We start from the raw sequence: 18796 nt of genomic DNA, 5'->3' as shown, positions 1-18796 counted from the left end.
TCAAGTAAATTAGAGAATATAGTATCAAGTAATTAAATTACATTTCTTGTGTCCTTACATTTGTGAAACATGTGTGCAAACAAAATCATGTATGAATATAGGAAAGAATTCATGCATGTATTATATACAAATATGTTTCAGAAGTATCAGTTAAGTGTTGGCAAGCTATTGGCAAGCGATTGCAAACACATAAACAAATCATGTTGCTCTTTTGAAGTACTTTATTAAGCAACAACAAGAAAGGCTAAACAATAATATGCATAAATCTTGACAAAACATCACAAACCAAATACAAACGTTCACTGTTAAAACACATAATTATTTAATTAAAATTATGATTTCATTGATACACTAACATATTGCAGATAAAAATTCCAACCATTCATAAAAACGATTTGCATGTATGTACACACTGCATTTGATTGGTTAATCCGCTTGATATTCTGTGTTTCATTTTCAAAGGAACCAACTACTATTAAACATTTATGCCTACATATTTATGACCGTACTTCGTTCATCAACAAGTAAAGATTTGAATAGAATATTTCAGCATTATATTGGTGTATGAAATGTCTGGAAAATTACAATGTTGATTTTTATGCAAATAAGGAGTAATTTAACCCCTACAGACCATACACAGCTATTAATTCAAAGTAAATCAATAAGATTATTTACCTCTATAAAACCCTATCATCACAAATGGTGTGAAATATTTCAATTTAATATACAACAACACATACTTAAAACAGATTTTTTAAAATTATAACCTATTTCAAAAACCAAATCTTAAAAAATTAACCCATAAAAATAAAGCTTCTTTGAAGTGTTATGACACTAACGGTAAAAAGTTCTATGTTATACTCAGTATTCACTATTTGTTATGCATGGATTTTTTCAATAGATCGAGTGTGCATGTAATAACAATTATAATGACGTGTTATGCCATAAGTAACAATCGCAACAACAATATTTTAAACCACATTGTGTTATGTTTTCAGTGATTTGTTAAAATTTTTACTTCTAGCATGATATTCACTTATTATCTTACAATAACATATAAAGTGCAAAATTAGCATCATACAACTACCAATAGACAATGCGAAAAAAGTAATTGAAAAATACAATCACCTATGGCATGGCATATTTTAAGCAGATGCAGACTTAAAGTATTACTAAAATTAATCTAAAAATATTATTTTTCACAACTTCAAATTGATCACATGCACTTTAAATTGATTTATTGAATCAATTGCCTTAGTTCAAGGGCATATAACTCTGCAACAATTAGTGTGCCATACACAACAATTACTTCTTGCATTGATACATAATCTACCGGTAACCCTTTCCCACTCAGAAGCAAAGTGAAAATGGTTATGTGCAAACAGCATAAAACCAGAACAGCCTGCCAGTAACTGACAGACTGTTCAGGTTTTATGCAGTTTGCTGCTTATCAGTATCTAAGGGTTGGATATGAAGTTTTTAAAACTTGAATCTAGTAAGAAATGTCTCCCATTTAAATAAACTTTCTTGGGGACTACAAATGTGGCAAAATATGTTTCTAAGAGGTAAAGGGTTAAGCAACACTACAATACAGTTTTATTTTGATAAACACAGAAAAGTGTTTTGGACATTGATGCAATAACATTTACCAAAGTTAATAGGCAAATGATTCTGCAAAAAATATTGTGGCATTCATAAAAATACTGTCTTGCACTTTTTCATAGTATAAACATACATAGAAAGTTTCATTATGATGACGAGAAAACTGAAACACTAGTTAACAACACAAAGTATACATGTACAAAGACGGCTAAGTATAAGAAATAAGCTCAATTGCAAGGGCACAAAATATCAAAACATCCAAGAATATTATGTCTGACAAATTATCAAAAACATCTCTACAAAGTTTCATGTAGAAAGGCAGTAAACAAAAAGCACATGTGCCACCTGTTAGACCAATCAACCTTCAAGATGTTTCCAGTATACCAGTGCACACTTTTTGTGGGGTTTACCAACTACCTAACATAAGCACAGAATCGTAAAATATGTATTAAATTTAAATTGCACCAAAAATGATCTGCAAGAATCATAAGTTTTTGCATTAAACATAATTAACAGTCAATAAAAAGCTCTTTGTCGTTTACGTGTGTTGCAATAAAACAAATTAACACCTGTGCTTTTTCCTAAAAATCAGAACTTCAAATTATTGTTACTTGACAGAATGATGATTCATTGGAAATAATTTTTTACATCTTATAACTGGGTGGAAAAAAGGCCCAATAGATAAAATTGAAAATGTATAACTCTCTATAAATAATGATGTACATGTTTTGGTGTGCACTCACTGACTCTAAAATATAATAACTACCTATGAGTATGTTAGGCATAGTGTTATATACAATGATATGATAAAAAAAGTCTTTTTAAGAATCAAAAGCAAATTAAAATGAATAAGAGAAAAGGATATTTTACAATCACAGTTAACATAGAAAGAACAAAGCTTATTTAGTTAGCTTTTAAAATGAATAAGAATAAAGGATATTTTACAATCACAGATTAAATAAAAAAGAACAAACCTCATTTATTTTCTAATGTTAGTTTGTTTTAGTACGAGACTTATTTTCTTTGTTTGGCTTGGATGCATTCATTCTAGTAGCGTCCGTATGTGCACTGGGACGGGCAAGTAGGAAGTTATTCCTGGCCCTGTCCTGGATGATTGTCAAATGCTTGGGCAGTGGCACGGTGGCATAGCCGAGTTCCCCTAACTTACGAAGTCCTTCCAGAACATTGGTGCCTTCAAACTTTACCCGGCTGCAAAACAGTTCACCATCTTGCTGAAGTTCTGTGGCCACAGTTTTACTTCTGTATGGCAGCTCAACCTAAAATACATACTGGTAAGTTTATATATAAAACACGGGAACCATGATTGCCATGAACCTGTGCTCAATGAGCATCAATTGTTGATTACTTGACCTTGTAGGGACCTAGTTTATTACCCCAATAGACCCATATTTAAACATGGCCTTTATTTTGTAAAGATAAACGTTTTGAACAAGTTTCATCACTTTTATGACATAAATGTGGCCCCCAGAGTTATAATAATGTTTCCTAAGATTTGATCTTGTGTAACAGTGATCTAGTTTATACTTCCAAATACAAACTACCTTGGCGTTGATATTGTTGATATACATGTATACATTTTGACCAAGTTTCATGAAGATTTAGGCATAAAAGTTGCCACTCGAGTGTTCATAGGGGTTTTCTCTCAGAATTGACATAGTAACCTAGTTTTGCATGCATGTGACCAACAGATATTTTCAAGAAAAACATTTGGACCATGATTCATTACCATAGAGTCACAGATGTGACCACTAGAATGGTAACAAGGTTTTACAAAGATTAGAACTGGTGACCTAGTTTTTGGATGGATAAGACCAAGTTTTTAAATCAACTTTGATATTGTAAAGATACATATTCTTACCAAGTATCATCAAGATTAAATCATAAATGTGGCCTCATGGGGGATAACACAGTTTTCTTAATATTTTGACCTGGTGACCTAGTTATTTAAATATAAGACCTTGATGAGAACCTGGCCCAGATATTGCCAAGATATACATTTGACAGAATTTCCTCAGGATTGAGTCATTAATGTGGCTCCTGTAGAACTAAAAAGGATTCTTTAAATAGACCTTGTGTGCTTATTTTTGGACATGACAGAGATTGGAACTTGGCCCAGATATTGTCAAGATAAACATTCTGGCTGATTTCCAAGATTTAGTTAAAAATGTGACCTCTAGAGTGAACCAAAAGTCGAACAGAGAACTAGAATGAACAAGAAGTTGAAATAGTAATTTCATACAGCAGATGTCCGTTGTAATGCCAGTCTGTGTCAAGAGAAAATATAGGTTTTCTGGTGAAATATACCTTTCACATGGAATATGAAAGTCAATTCTTGCTATGTAAACAGATCATTTAGCCTTCATAATCAAGCAAGTTTTGATTATTTTCAATCATGTTCCTATAACAAGCATGTTAAAAGATTTAAAGAGTACACAACATGCAAAATATTTGTCAACAGTATTTCTTTTATCAAAAAGTAACTTATTTGACTGCTTAAAATGGATATTACACAGGCATAATTTAACCAACAATTTAATTAACTGGATTTTTTTTTCATTAAATTAAAATGACATATGTGTGATCAGCTGGCATGAATAATCAGAGTAAACAACATTTCAGCAGTGATTTAGGAATCTTTCATGTCCGCCCCTTGCAATCTTTATTTTTACACATATTTGAGTGCATTTGTTTGCAGGATGAGTGAAAATCATAAGGCTTTCCGCCTGCTTGACTAGTGCAGTCCTGAAATATTTTTGTTCCCTGTATAATCTGGAAAAAAAACAGCACTGAACAATTTTATTATAACAAATAATCAAGTGGCCATGCCAAATCTTCATCATGTATTTACATGTGTAAGTACTTATTCATAAAAAAGAGTGTGCTTTATTGACAAATTGTTTTACACAGGTTTTATTGGTTACTATTATTTGAACAAGAGCTTGTCACTATGGTGAGCAAAAATACCCAAAGATTCTGCAGGTAATAATATGTAGCAAGTTGATACATTACACCAGTGAACACATAACACATGTAGACTTTGTGGGTTCAGAGAAGTTACTTTCTCTTTAGTATATATTATAACTCGTGATGTTATAGAAAGTTTCAGTTGAAAAAGTGTCAAAACTTTTGTGACACCTTTGGACAAGTTAATGTGGATATACGTCTATGGAGATTCCATATACCCCCTTTACTTGTAATGATTATACATTATAAAAGAATTGATATGCTCAAGCTATTGGGTTCTATACAAAATACACTTAATGACTAAGTGTAACAAATCCAAGTTATAGCTAAATATTGTGCATGTCCTTACTCGAAACTGGACCTTTTCCAATGTTGGCTGAATATTTTCCCCAAAGTTGATGTCAAGAGTGGCAAGTCGCAAGCGTTTCTCAGCCTGATTCAGATCCGTGACCCGATCATCTTGAAGGTCTGAAGGGGCTGTTAGAAATGTTAATATTTAGTAATTTAAACCTGACACGTGTAGTACAGTAACATTCAGCAGCAATTTGTTTTTACATAGAAGTTCATGTAGACACATTATAATAACTTCAATAAATTGAATAGAGTTGAACCTTGTTAAGATTGAAATTATATCTTTGTGAAGAAAAAAGTTTTAATGATCTGACTGATGTTTAACCGTGTTTTGGCTAAAAGTCACTATTTGATTACACTGTATAAATGTCATAATTACACTGTGTTTATTATAATATTGAAATACTGCTGTTATTGTTTCTATTAATAACTAGAGCTTTGTCACAGACATTACGAATACCCCCACATGCCGCATTGACACAGAATATTTGGCATATTGTCTTCACAAAAACAGTGGACACCATGCTCAATTTTTAAAATGCACTAAGTGACCCCGTGACCTAGTTTTTGACCCGGAGTGGCCCATGTTCGAACATGACCTACACATCATCTAGATACAACTTCTGACCAAGTGTGGTGAAAATCGGATGTAAACTACTTGAATTAGAGAACGGACACCATACGCAATGTTTAAAACGCACTTAGTGACCCCATGACCTAGTTTTTCACCTGCCATGACCAATGTTCAAACTTGGCATAGACATCATCTAGATACAACTTTTGACCAAGTTTTGTGAAGATCGGATGAAAACTACTTGAATTAGAGAGTGGACAACATGCTCAATGTTTAAAACGCACTTAGTGACCCTGTGACCTAGTTTTTAACCTGAAATGACCCATATTCAAACTTGACCTAGAAATCATTTAGATACAACATCTGACCAAGTTTGGTGAAGATCGGATGAAAACTACTTGAAACAGAGAATACGGACTGACCGACAAGCTCACTCCTATATACCCCCCTAAACTTCGTTTGTGGGGGTATAAATATAAGACTTTTTTGACAACATACCTGTGATTATGTTAAATTGTTCAGTTGGAATTAAAAGCCAGCTCATATGTTTAGACACATGTTATTCTTTTCGCAAACTGATTAATGCAACAACTGCCTAGTATTATTAACAGACCAAATGTGAAATCAAGGCTAGAAAACAATCATAAAAGTTTGAAGAAAAGCACCTCAAAATAACAATGGGCGAAAATGCATAAAAAAGAAGTTGGGTCCAGATTTAGAACTTTAAATAGCAATACGTATACCTCCAAATAGAAAAGTTGACCTTAAATATGACTTTATTATTAAATTAAGCAAGAAAATTGAGACAAAAAACTTCGCAAAAAATCACTCAGTGCAAGACAATAATTGTTTTTCTAGTTCCATATATAACATTAACCAAACCTTTTCTCTTCCTTGAGACTTGCCCATCTAGAGGTCCGTCACGCAAACAGACACTAACATACCGAGCATACCCTCCCTGTGTACAAACAAAAACACCTTTCCATCATTTCACTGATTAAAATATTCCTATACTGGTTTTTAATTGTGTAATATTATCAAATTTGTTTGCTCATTTCAAAAGTTTGCAATAACAACTGATTAAACACTTGCTCTTCCAGCGTTCTAGATAGGCTGCGTATCAGCGTAATATACGCATTAGCAATATCAAGATACGCTCAATTTATCATTTCCATGCATACATTTAAGCAAGCCAATCTAGACTTACGCAAATGATATAAATTTTTGCGTATAGCGTAAACAAAATATGAGACTGGTTATTGTAATAATTAGAGATAATTTGTGCGCTGGATTGAAGAAATAGTAAGCCAGTCGGTATGAATACTCTGTTTCATCAAGACGCATGGTAAATTTAGTATTGATTTTTTTTAACAGACAGTCAAGCGTTTATGTGTTTATTAATTATATTAAGTGGACAGCATGGCTTCTTCGAAGCCAAAACAAATAACTTCCCAAAGTAAAATTGATTCTTTTTATACGGCGTAAAGTTGTATCGAGTAAAAACATACTAAAACGCTAATAAAACAACTGTTGAAAGTTGGCAAAAAAGTTTTCCGTGGCTCACAATGGTGGAAGCCTAGGCTATATACCAAGGCAGTTAAAAACAAAAAACACTTTAAGAAACCTACTTCTTTGAAGGAATACATAGTTAATGGTTTATTGTGTTAAACATGATTAAAGTAGTGTGTCTGTACCGCGGCTATATTCATGTTTTACTTTTAGCAAATTACTCTTCAAGCAAGGCAAATTTTGTCCATTTACCCCCATGCTTTGAAAAGTGGGGGTATTTACCCCTATGGGTAAAAAATTATCTATAACGCTGCTCTTCCTTAATTATGGATCAAATAAATTAATACACTGCAACTTCAATATATCGCGGTTGAAGGGGTCCAAAGATCGCGACCATGATATATCCGGGGCGCGATATAAATTGTAAGGTTATGTATGCATGTATATGTATGCATCAGCATCGTTATGCAATCTAAAAACACGCTATTTACCTACCTTATTCAATTATGTGTTATATCCATATGTTATTCATTGGTATAACACAAAACATTATTCCTTGTGAGTATTTTCAAATGCATATAAATAAATTTGTAATCCGAAGAACATTGCCGAGTTGTATTGTTCAAGAAAGCATTCACAAATTAGACCCATGTACAAAATGACGTCATTCATTCTCATGAAAAGCATGGAAAGCATGGGTTTTAATAGTAGTGCATTTTGACAAACTGAGGGATCATTACCTCTCAATTAAAAGCAAGTAGTTTACACTGTATCTAACGGTCACAGATTGTTGAGATAGGTCAGTATTGACTTGTGACATTTACAGTTATATTTGTGTACACCTTCATGTGTGCACTGGTGCGTTTCGGCAGTTCAAAGCAAATTCAATACAGAATGGTAACACCCGAAATGACCTGTGATGTTTGACAAGAGGGGCTATTGTTTATCGCAGTACGCATGTGTTAAAGTGATGTACAATGTAAGCAAACAATCTGGTCAAAACTGGATTATGAATGTTGGATTAAAGTTGGTGAAAAAAGGGATAAATACTAGCTTGAAACGGATTTTAATTCACTAAATTCTCAGATTAAAACATTTTATTTGGGGATAATGCTCATCAGATTTTTGGGAGCCATAGCCGATTCGCGATATATTGGACAACGCGATATAACGGACCGTGATATATTGGAGTTGCAGTGTATTATGAAAAATTCTGAGCTAAGAAAGTGATAAAATGGAATAACAATACATTGTACAGCCAAACTTTTTTATCTATCTCTATTTATCCGCATCTAAATGGTGTACCTGCATGTATTTGTTGATGGCTAGTTCCCCCAGGGACTGGAAACATCGCCCACTCAGACTCATGTCTGTGATCTGTTTGTAGCCCAGGGTCACTGCCAGACACTGAAATACGGGGAAACAGTCTTCACATACATTTTCTACATAAATTAGGGATTGATTATGGAAGAATTCAGGGATGAGAAACATTACTACCCCCCCTTCATCAAAACTTAAACTTGACTTTAACAAAACTTATTTGATGCAAAATAAATATAGCAAAGTGAAGTATTATTTTCAAAGCTTTTTGTGCCTGGAAAGGGAGAAAATCACAGACAGGAGGACAAACCACTCTCCTGAGATAAACAATAGTAGGTATGTAAACGGAAAATTATGTTCTCTCATTTCTTGCCAAGTTCATACAAACTTCAACTACTAGTATTCTATTCTAATCTGCTGGTCGTTATTTGATTACCGTAATTACTCTATGTTTTCGGACACTTCATTTTTTTTCCTGTCCGAAAATTAGATACGAAAAATATTCAAAAAGTAAGAGTGTCCGAAAATGAAGAGACATATAAGTTATGGTTGTTTTTCAATTATTATAATGAAATAAAACCAATTATAAATAATTTTATTGTGTTGTACTTTCTTTTTGCTGCATTAAATAAAATACAACTTCACTTATTTGCAATCTTTACCTGAAATGGTATATAAAACGTTATAAAAAACAACCATACTGCTTCCTGAATACGATATTATTTCACTTGCTGTTGGATGAAACCATTGTTTATTACAGGTACCGTACATTCGCGGCCATAAGTCTACCTCGGCCATAAGTCGAGGGGTATAATGTGGCTAGAAAAACTTGGTTTTCTGCCTTGACTCTGCCATAAGTCGGGGGTAAATTTCCTCAATATCTCAGACATGTTTAGTGACGTTTTAGTCATGGTTCTGAGGGCTTTTGCACTGGCAGTTGACATTTTTTGGGATATTAATAATAAGAATATATTTAAAACGAAACATTCAACGTTTCAATTATTTATTATCACGAAAAATATATTTTATTGTTCAAAATCATAATAACATATCATTGATTATTTCGAACTTAATATATATTTCACAAATTAAAATTAGTTTCCCATTTAACGTAATAACTTTCAGCGTTTATATTATGAGCAGATATTTTTGTATTCAAATGTTAGTGCTATTGATGTGAAAATTCGTTAAAATCTTGAACGCAGAAATTCATTATATGGTCAAAATAATTGTAACTTGCTCTCAAAAACGCTTTCGCCATTATGCATGAAACACGTGAATTTACCAACACTCGCATCGCTCGCTATTCGACTGTTATATACATATTCGTAAATCACGAGATACCCGAGGAATATTTTCTGCATTCTGGAAAAACGTCTTATCTAATAATACTAAGCAGCTAATTGAAAGTAATTGTGTATTTAATATGTCCAATTACACTTTTAAATAATCCAGGGTGAGTGCGTAATATTATTATAATCAAACAATGAATGAAATCTTCACTCAGATAAGATCTATTTATTTACGAAAACGATTATGCATAAATTGTGGGACAGTTGTGAATAAATCAACGAAACCACACCTTCATCCAATCAAAAAATATACCATGTGAAGTTGAACAATAGCGATTGGTTAAAGGCGTATCCAACGATAGAGTAATTATTTTTGATTGGTCCGAAGTAGTTTGTAGCAGAACCGTTTTGCATATCATTAACGGATAACTATTTTAGGCGTGACGCAATAAAGACAAATGATCAAAAGGATGCCAACACTACACTTTACACTTTGATCTTAGTCAAAAGGCCGAGAAGCGATAATTGGTGGCATAAAGACACCTGCATCTGTTGACAGTTTGTATTTACACGGATTAACTTTAAATGGGTACAAGTGTCAGCAGTCGATTTTCTATTGTTCTTAGCAGACAACGGACGATGTATCAATAGACAAATTGCTATGTATAAATTTCGCCACATTACCGTACGTCACAAATGTTTAATATTTTCGAAGTTATTTTTACATGTTTTTATTTGGACTTATTACGAAGATTAATGAATTAAAAACCAATGTAAACATGCAGTATTTTGTTATCAGCGGACATTTAAGTAAAAGACGAGTCGCCCTTACCGTAAATAGTAATCATTCCTCCGCTTCGGAGATTTATTACTTAAAAAAAAAACGGCACAGAAATATGTTTTTATTTTTATTTTTATTTAGTACCTCATCCATAAGTCGAGTTGACTTTTGAAGTCAATTTTGGGAGCGTTTTTAGGTCGACTTATGGCCGCAAATTTACGGTATACATGGTAATCTACCCAATAACGCAATTGTAACAGTCCATTTTCCATAGGGCATTCTATGCCATGTTTTATGACCATAATCCGGTTGTAAAACTCCATGATCGAAGGGTCCCAGATCAGCGAAAACAGGGCAGAAATCTAGTCAACTAGCGCTGTTAAATATACTGAAAAATTGGAGTCATCAATTATGGTCGTGAACCTGTATGTCCAAAAATATAAAGTAACAAAAAACAAGACTATTGCCAAGAAATATACTGTACGGGCTACAATTGTCAGAATATTATTTTTTTGGTTGCCATAGCAACCAGAAGTTTTGACGTAGGATCAAAATGAAATGACGCACATAATGTCCATATTGCCTTCTATCCACGTTTAAAGTTTTATGAAAAAATATAAAGAACTTTTAAAGTTATCGCAGGATCCAGAACATTTTAGCCATTTTCACCATTTTCAGCAATATTTCTAGTCTATTTCTTGCCATAGCAACCAGAATTTTTGACGTAGTAACAAAATGAAATGACGTGCATAATGTCCATATTGCCATCTATCCATGTTTCAAGTTTCATACAAAAATATGAAGAACTTTTAAAGTTATAACACGATCCAGAGAGTGTGCCAGACAGAAGCACAGGGCACAAACCATAAGTCCTCTCCAGTCAAACCGGTAGGGGACAATAATTATTTAGGCTATACAAGAGATTGTGTTTGTCAGAAACACAATGCTCCCTACTGCGTCGCTTTGAAGCAATATATTTGACCTTTGACCTTGAAGGATGACCTTGACCTTTCACCACTCAAAATGTGCAGCTCCATGAGAAACACATGCATGCCAAATATCAAGTTGCTATCTTCAATATTGCAAAAGTTATTGCAAAACTTTATACAAGGTTAAAGTTTTCCACAGAATGACAGACAGACAGGCCAAAAACAATATAACCCCGATCATTCGATCCGGGGGCATAAAAAGGGGTTTTCCAAATACTTAGAGTGTCCGAAAACTTACAGTTATTATGGTTAATACTGTTTCATAATCAACCCTCAAAATGCAAGCTCCACCAATCAGTTAAGATCTTTTAAAGTATTTGACAACATTATGCAACCTTTTCCATTTCATACCTTTACTAAGTGTTCTGAGAAATGAGAAGCAGAATCATTCACTGTGTCAAGAAGAACAAGGAACAAAATTGTCACAAAACCAGGTTTTCAGTTGAAAAAAATCTGATAAAGGGAAACAATTCAAAATGTGTATTGTTAACCCCCTTGTGTAAAATTTACTTTGATTTCAATTAGAAAAAAAGTCTTATAAAGAGAGACAACTCAAAATCAAAATGTGCATTGTTACTGATTGTTCATAGTTACATAGTTGTTTAAAAATCAACTATTTTTAGTTGTGGCGACCTTGACCTTGGAGATATTGACGTAATTCTTTTGCGCAACACACTGTCCAATAATGGTGAACAAATGTGCCAAATGATTTTAAAATGTCACAATGAATGACATAGTAATGGCCCAGACAAGCTCATTTATGGCCATTTTTGACCTTCAAACTCAAATTGTGACCTTGACCTTGGAGATATCGACGTGATTCTTTTGCGCGACACACCGTCTAATGATGGTGAACAAATGTGCCAAATAATTTTCAAATCTCACAATGAATCACAAAGTAATGGCCCCGACTAGCTCATTTATGACCATTTTTGACCTTCAAACTCAAATTGTGACCTTGACCTTGGAGATATTGACGTAATTCTTTTGCGCGCAGACCGTCTAATGATGGTGAACAAATGTGCCAAATGACTTTAAAATCTGACATTGGACAACAAAGTTATGGCCCGGACAAGCTCATTTATGACCATTTGACCTTCAACCTCAAATTGTGACCTTGACCTTGGAGATATCGATGTAATTCTTTCGCGCAACACACGGTCTAATGATGGTAAACAAATGTGCCAAATGATTTTAAAATCTGACAATTATCGACAAAGTTATGGCCCGGACAAGCTTGTTCCGCTCGCCAGCCAGCCGGCCCGCCGACATCGCCAATCTAATAACCAGTTTTTTCCTTTGGAAAACCTGGTTAAAAATGTCAGCTTGTACTTACACAACCATCTTGACCTAAATATGCACTTCAAACAGGTTACAGTACTAGCACACTATCTATGGGCCGTGCTCTGTGAAAGGGGGTTTAATGCACAGTCTAATCAGGGACAACACTTTCCGACTACACTTAATTTTTGCTAATAAGAGACTTTGTTGAAACAAAAAATATCATAAAAGCAGTGTCGTCCCTGTGCGGACTTCACAGTCTAATCTGGGACAACACTTTATGCACATGCATTAAGCACCTACGCAGAGCAGTCCCTATGTATTCTTACCTGCGATATAAAGGATAAATGAGCCAGTTTCAATCCAGAGAATATGATGACAGGACTGTGTGGATAGTAGATAAAGTAGAGACTGTGTCGCGTGTCAAAACTGCGGGCTGCCTTAGGCGGGAAATACATCCTCCCCCATAGCAGGCCTTGATGTAGCAGGACAGACACACTGTAGTTCTAAAACAGAATCAATGCAAATATCAAACATAGGCTGATATTTTGAACCTATTTTTTAAACTGAATAAAATTAATATACTTATTTACAAATTTAAACTATGTATTTAATTTAAAATGACAAAATACAAACTTTCTTTTATCCCTATACTAAGCATCTTTCAAACAGGAACAAATGAATCAGAACAATGCATGATTTTCCAAACAATTAAAATTGTCTTTCGTTCACTGACAGTTCACATGTGTACAAACCTTACTGAAGTAGAGTCTTATCTGCTTAGACAGCTTGACCTTGAACTTTTCAGGAACAGTTGTTGGCCTACTTCCAAACTCTGAAAAAAAGTGCTTAATGAAAATAACCATTAACCTTCCCTACATAACTAAACGATATTACATTTTCAAATGTTGGGTTATCTGTATAACATGCATGAATTTACATATATGATTACCGGTAATAGTTTAACGAAAATTGCAGACAGGTTATAGAACACTTAAAATCTCAAATGAAAATGAAAATTATAATACTTTTGGCCTAAGCAACATAACCTTCGCATCATTTGAGAGCCAGATATTTCCTGTACAGTCATATATTTTTGTTTGATAGTTAAACAATTCAGGATAAAATGATGAAGGTTTCAGATGTCCGTCATTTGAAGCCAGCATTTACCTTCTGAGAGGTGGAAAGCACTCCATCTTTTCTTGCTAGGAAGCAGATGAAGACCTGGAAAGATACAATAGTGTTTTTTACTTATTTTAAAACAAAGCTAATTGTTTCCAACCACAGGGTTCGACACTAAGGCACGTCCGACAGACATTGTCTAGTAAGATTGGTGGTCGGGCTAGTAAAACTGTGGGCTAGCTTGTCCGACTGGTCTAACATACAAAATCTATACTGATTCATATAACTATAACTAACCGAAAACCTTTTTCTCTTAATGTGTAAAATAACTATTGTATCCATTATTTACATCAGAACAAAACTAGCGTATATAAATAAACGCGGAGCATTCACATGATTCATCGCTATTTTTAGAAGCGAAGGAGTGCTTCCCGCAGAAATAGCTTGTTTCCATTGGTAACGTTGTCATGAATATTAACCCTTTGCATGCTGGGAAATCTGTAGTCTGCTAAAATGTTGTCTGCTGAAAATCTAAAATTAGCATTTTCTTCAAATTTTTTCAAAGAATACTATCAGAATAGCAAACAGTTTGGATCCAGATGAGACGCCACGTTCTGTGGCGTCTCATCTGGATCCAAACTGATTGCAAAGACCTTCAAAATTCGGTTCCAGCACTGAAAGAGTTAATGATTTTCTGCAGTGTTGTAGAACTTTACATCATGTTTTTACGACTTCTATCGAAAATCGGTATCGTCAATTGTAAACGAGAGAATGTAATTTTAAGAATGGCTTTGTTCAAGATTGGATTTTCGTCCGACAAATAAGTTAATAAAGAAGAATCCGACATTAAAACTGACACAGATTATGATGGAAAAGGGTCTTGGAGCTGTGGTAGCATGGAGCACAGCAGTCAAGGAGGCTAGAATTTGATAACGTTTAATAAATGTCACCTGCTGTACAGACATCATTTGTTTAACTGGTGATAAACAGTGAAATTACAACAAACAATTTATGTTGTTAAATAGTTTTATATTATTTTTTACTCTGTGCATCAAATAACTTTCTTGTGCTCACTAATTATTTTCTGATAAAACCTGATTAAACAATTACACGACACAATTCTGTTTATTTTCTATGTCATTTATGGTCTAGTAGACATCAGATTCGGGCTAGTACATTTTAAGAGGAGCTGGTCCGAAGGTCTGGCTGTAAAAAAAGTTAATGTCGAACCCTGAACCAGCACTCTGTATGTTTTAAAGTGTTTTGTTAATGAAATCCCATTGCAGTATCTGGTACTGGTTATGACATTAAGTTTGGTATTCTATGATATAAGACAAAGAATTTCCCTGAATTATGCAAGAAAATGTCATCAGAACCTCATGCTTGCCTCTTTTCTCAGCCCTTCCCCTTTTTGGAGCACCTTGGATCATAGATTAGTACCTTTTTTTAACCTGGGGTCATAGATCTGTCCCAGTTATATTCAATAATTTGATTATAATGCACTCTACAGGTTAATACTCACACAGAAGTTCCAATTCTCCAACTGCTTCCAAAGTAAGCCCATTCTTATTCTACAAAATACATACAATTATCTTATCTTATAGTTTGTTGTTTATTAGACACAATTAAATAATGTATGACTATAAAGTATAAAATATATATCAGTGCTGCAGCTAGGATTTGAAAAGGGCATGGGGGGCTATTTTGTCAAAGGGGAACTTTCAACAGGCAGATTTTTTTCAAAAGGGCACATTTTAGCCTGTGGTCGTATCTGGAATGCTCCCTGTTGCATATTAATTTTTATTTTATAAACAATTTTTATAATATATTATTCCCATTATTATTAAACCATGCAAACAAAATGTCTAATATGAGGAATAAATAAATTACAATGTTATAAGAGTTTCATAAATTTATTATCACAAGTCATTTTTGACCCCAGAAGGGCAAGGCAGGGCATAAGAATAGCAGGGCAGGGCTAAGAAGGCCAGGGCGGAGTCCCCTTCCATTTAGGCCTAGCTTGAGCACTGCGTGACGGTCTCCCTTCTTGTAAATTGGTGCTATGTTGGTATATCTATAATCTTTTGTCAGTTCTTCAGTGTGGATTAATTGCTGAGATAGCGGCAATATCTGGGGCTAGTTCTGTAGCACAGGCCTGGGAACTTTGTTGGCTACTTTGTCAGGGCATACAGCTTTGTTAACCTTGAGGTTCTTTTGTAGTTTGAGTACGCCTTCTTGACCCATCACAAGTGTAGGGATGTTTTCTGTTGTATTGCCTGAGTTTTGGTGTCTGTTATGAGCCATCATCCTTTGTGAAAACTGATTGGAACTGGTTTAGTAAGATCTTTGCTCTGCCTTTATAGTTGTTGACCATTGGGGCGTACTGGTGCAAAACCGATGATATGTGTTTATTTATAACCGGAAACATTTTATATGGCTCAAATTACCAATTAAAGTGCTGTCTGGATTCTGTACACTGAGTTTATATAAAAAAGCATTTACCAGTTGCAACCCCCGGCAATCAAAAGGGTAAGTAGCGCTTGATTGGTCATTGTCCGATTGTTGGCTCGGGTACAGCTTAAATGTACCCCGGGTACTCTTATGTATACATGTACTTACATGTTCCCTGGGTATGGTAAATATACTAGAACCTACCCGGTAATTTTAATGCTAAAATCGGTTGTTGTCGGCTATTTTTTATTATTATTTATGTTCACATTTATGTCTTATGTTCTGTTAAGTGTCCTCTATATTATCGAAACTCATACTTAAAAAGCATGTCGATGCAGTTTTTTTAAAGAGAAGTTTGTTTAAGATAAACAATATCGTTTAAGGTAATCGATAGCGCGTTTTACAACATCGGATTTCGGGCAGGAAAACAATTAGGGTACAGTCTTATATTGACCGGGTACGTTTAAGTATATCAACCATACCCGCGGTACATGTATTGTAAGTATACTTTGACGAAATCGGGGTACATGTAAGTAGTACCTGAGTGGACAATGACCATGAATGTAAGTAGCTTGGAGTTGGATTATTGCAACAAGATAGTCCTATCTATCTATACTGTCTAACTCCCCTTGCGGGTATTATTGACAGGTGCGCAGTCAGTGCAAGATAAAAGTGTTAAAAGTGAATAAGTGAGAAAGATAAAAGTATGTTCGATTAATCATGCATGGTGAAGTGATTTAAAGTTAAAGCTGATAAAAACATGTCTCACGGAGTTCAAGGGGCAGAAGGGGAAAGCAGGGACCCCTTAAACCCTTCAAGATCAGGATGTAATACTGTGTTGGTAGGGAGGTTGTTCCACATCACAATAGCACTTGGGAAAAATGAAAACTTATAATAATTTGCAGTGGTATGGATCTGTCTGAAAGAGAGGGGGTGCATGTGACGAGTGCATCTGGTGGGTCGCTCGATATATGATGGTAGCGGCACGGCTACTAAACCTTGAATACTTTTTAAAAAGATTATTAATATAGTGTCATTTCGTCTGTCTTGTAGGGTCTGCCAACCAAGTTCCTGTTGTATGGAGGTGACACTGTCATATGAAGAATAATTATGCTTGACCCAGCGAAGTGCTCGGCGCTGTACATTTTCAATTTTTTGTATATTTTCTAAAGTGTGAGGACTCCATACGGAAGAAGCATATTCAACCTGTGGTCTAACTATTGTCTTGTACATGTATGCCAGCTGGCGAATGTTGGAATTTCTTGTCTGTATGTTCCTGCGTAGAAAACCAATTTTATATGGGTGTTCCAGGAAAGGTCTTTTGAGATATCCACACCTAAGTATTTTGCATTGTCAACAGTTTTAGTATTTGTCCATGGAGTCTGTAATTAAAAGAGAATTTTGATTTATTTCTGGTTATGTTTAAAACTTGGCATTTACTTGGGTTGAACTCCATGTCCCAAAGATGTTCCCATTTCATTACTTTATCTAGATTTTCTTGTAGAGTATGGCAGTCATGCATATTGTTGATTGTTAGATAAACGGCAGTGTCATCTGCAAAGAAGGGAACTTGAGAAGTAATAGATTTAGGTAAGTCATTTATATAAAGAAGAAAAGTAACGGACCAAGCACAGACCCTTGTGGTACCCCAGATATCACTGGTACCTCGGATGATAATTCTCCATCTAGAGCAACACGTTGAGTACGACCTATAAGGAATGATTTGATCCATGAGAGAGTATATTTATCCACACCATGTTCCTGTAATTTGAAAAGCAATTTAAGATGGTTCACTTTGTCGAACGCTTTACTGAAATCAAGCAATATTAAGATAAGTTTGCTTTCCAGATGACATATTTCGTGCCAGGTCATCAATGAGTTGTAGAAGTTGTGTTTCGCAGGAACGCTTTTCTGACAAGCATCTAACTTTCTGAAATTTGTCTGCTTATTAAGAGATGAGCTAAGACTAGAATTTATACTATATATATATTTCTTCAACTGGCTGTAAAATGAATAAAAAATCACCATGTTCAAGTCTTGGATACACATGAAAAAACAATTAAATATTACAAACCGTAAAAAATTCTCCCAAGTCTGCAATCAGCGCTAATTTTGTTTTCTTTGAATTACAAAGAAAAGCAATCTCATCTTTGTCGGATTTGTTAAGCCACTTCCACTTTTTGATAACGTCGAATATTTCGCCAGCCTTAAGTTTGCTCAGAATGTTTTTAATCGCCGAAACTTCCATAATTGATAGATTTCAAATAACATTGCCAAGCCGCCTTTTCTTGTTCCGGTTGTGTATTTACCCATCAATTGGCGACGTCACATAACCTCCTAATTCCCGTTTCGATTCGTAGAAGGTTACATTTCACAAAGCTTTACCTATGCACAAAATTGTAGGGGCTGGGAAATAGTAATCATGCTTCTTCGCCTGTCCGTCCACAATTCCGACTGTCCGTTTGATTTTTAAGTGCCAATTTACATGACAATTATTTGTGTAAACAGTGATGAAAGTTTATAAATATAAAACCAGAAT

At 34.6% G+C, this 18796-nt stretch overlaps 1 protein-coding gene across 1 annotated transcript; it reads right to left on the bottom strand.

Annotated features, from left to right (window-relative positions):
- Positions 1-203: 203 nt before the first annotated feature.
- On the bottom strand, positions 204-18578 carry LOC127845566 (uncharacterized). Its single transcript, XM_052376588.1, has 9 exons — positions 18332-18578; positions 15329-15377; positions 13855-13908; positions 13440-13519; positions 13014-13190; positions 8327-8428; positions 6395-6470; positions 4937-5064; positions 204-2879 (listed from the first exon to the last, which is right to left on the bottom strand). Exons 1-9 carry the CDS (start codon positions 18503-18505, stop codon positions 2595-2597), a joined length of 1125 nt encoding a protein of 374 aa, XP_052232548.1. The 5' UTR covers positions 18506-18578; the 3' UTR covers positions 204-2594.
- Between the last annotated feature and the right edge of the window lie 218 nt (positions 18579-18796).

The sequence above is a fragment of the Dreissena polymorpha genome, chromosome 9 (assembly GCF_020536995.1).
Source record: "Dreissena polymorpha isolate Duluth1 chromosome 9, UMN_Dpol_1.0, whole genome shotgun sequence".
Lineage (NCBI taxonomy): Eukaryota > Metazoa > Mollusca > Bivalvia > Myida > Dreissenidae > Dreissena > Dreissena polymorpha.
Note: the sequence above shows the minus strand (reverse complement) of the source record. Positions and strands in the feature narration are given on the sequence as shown.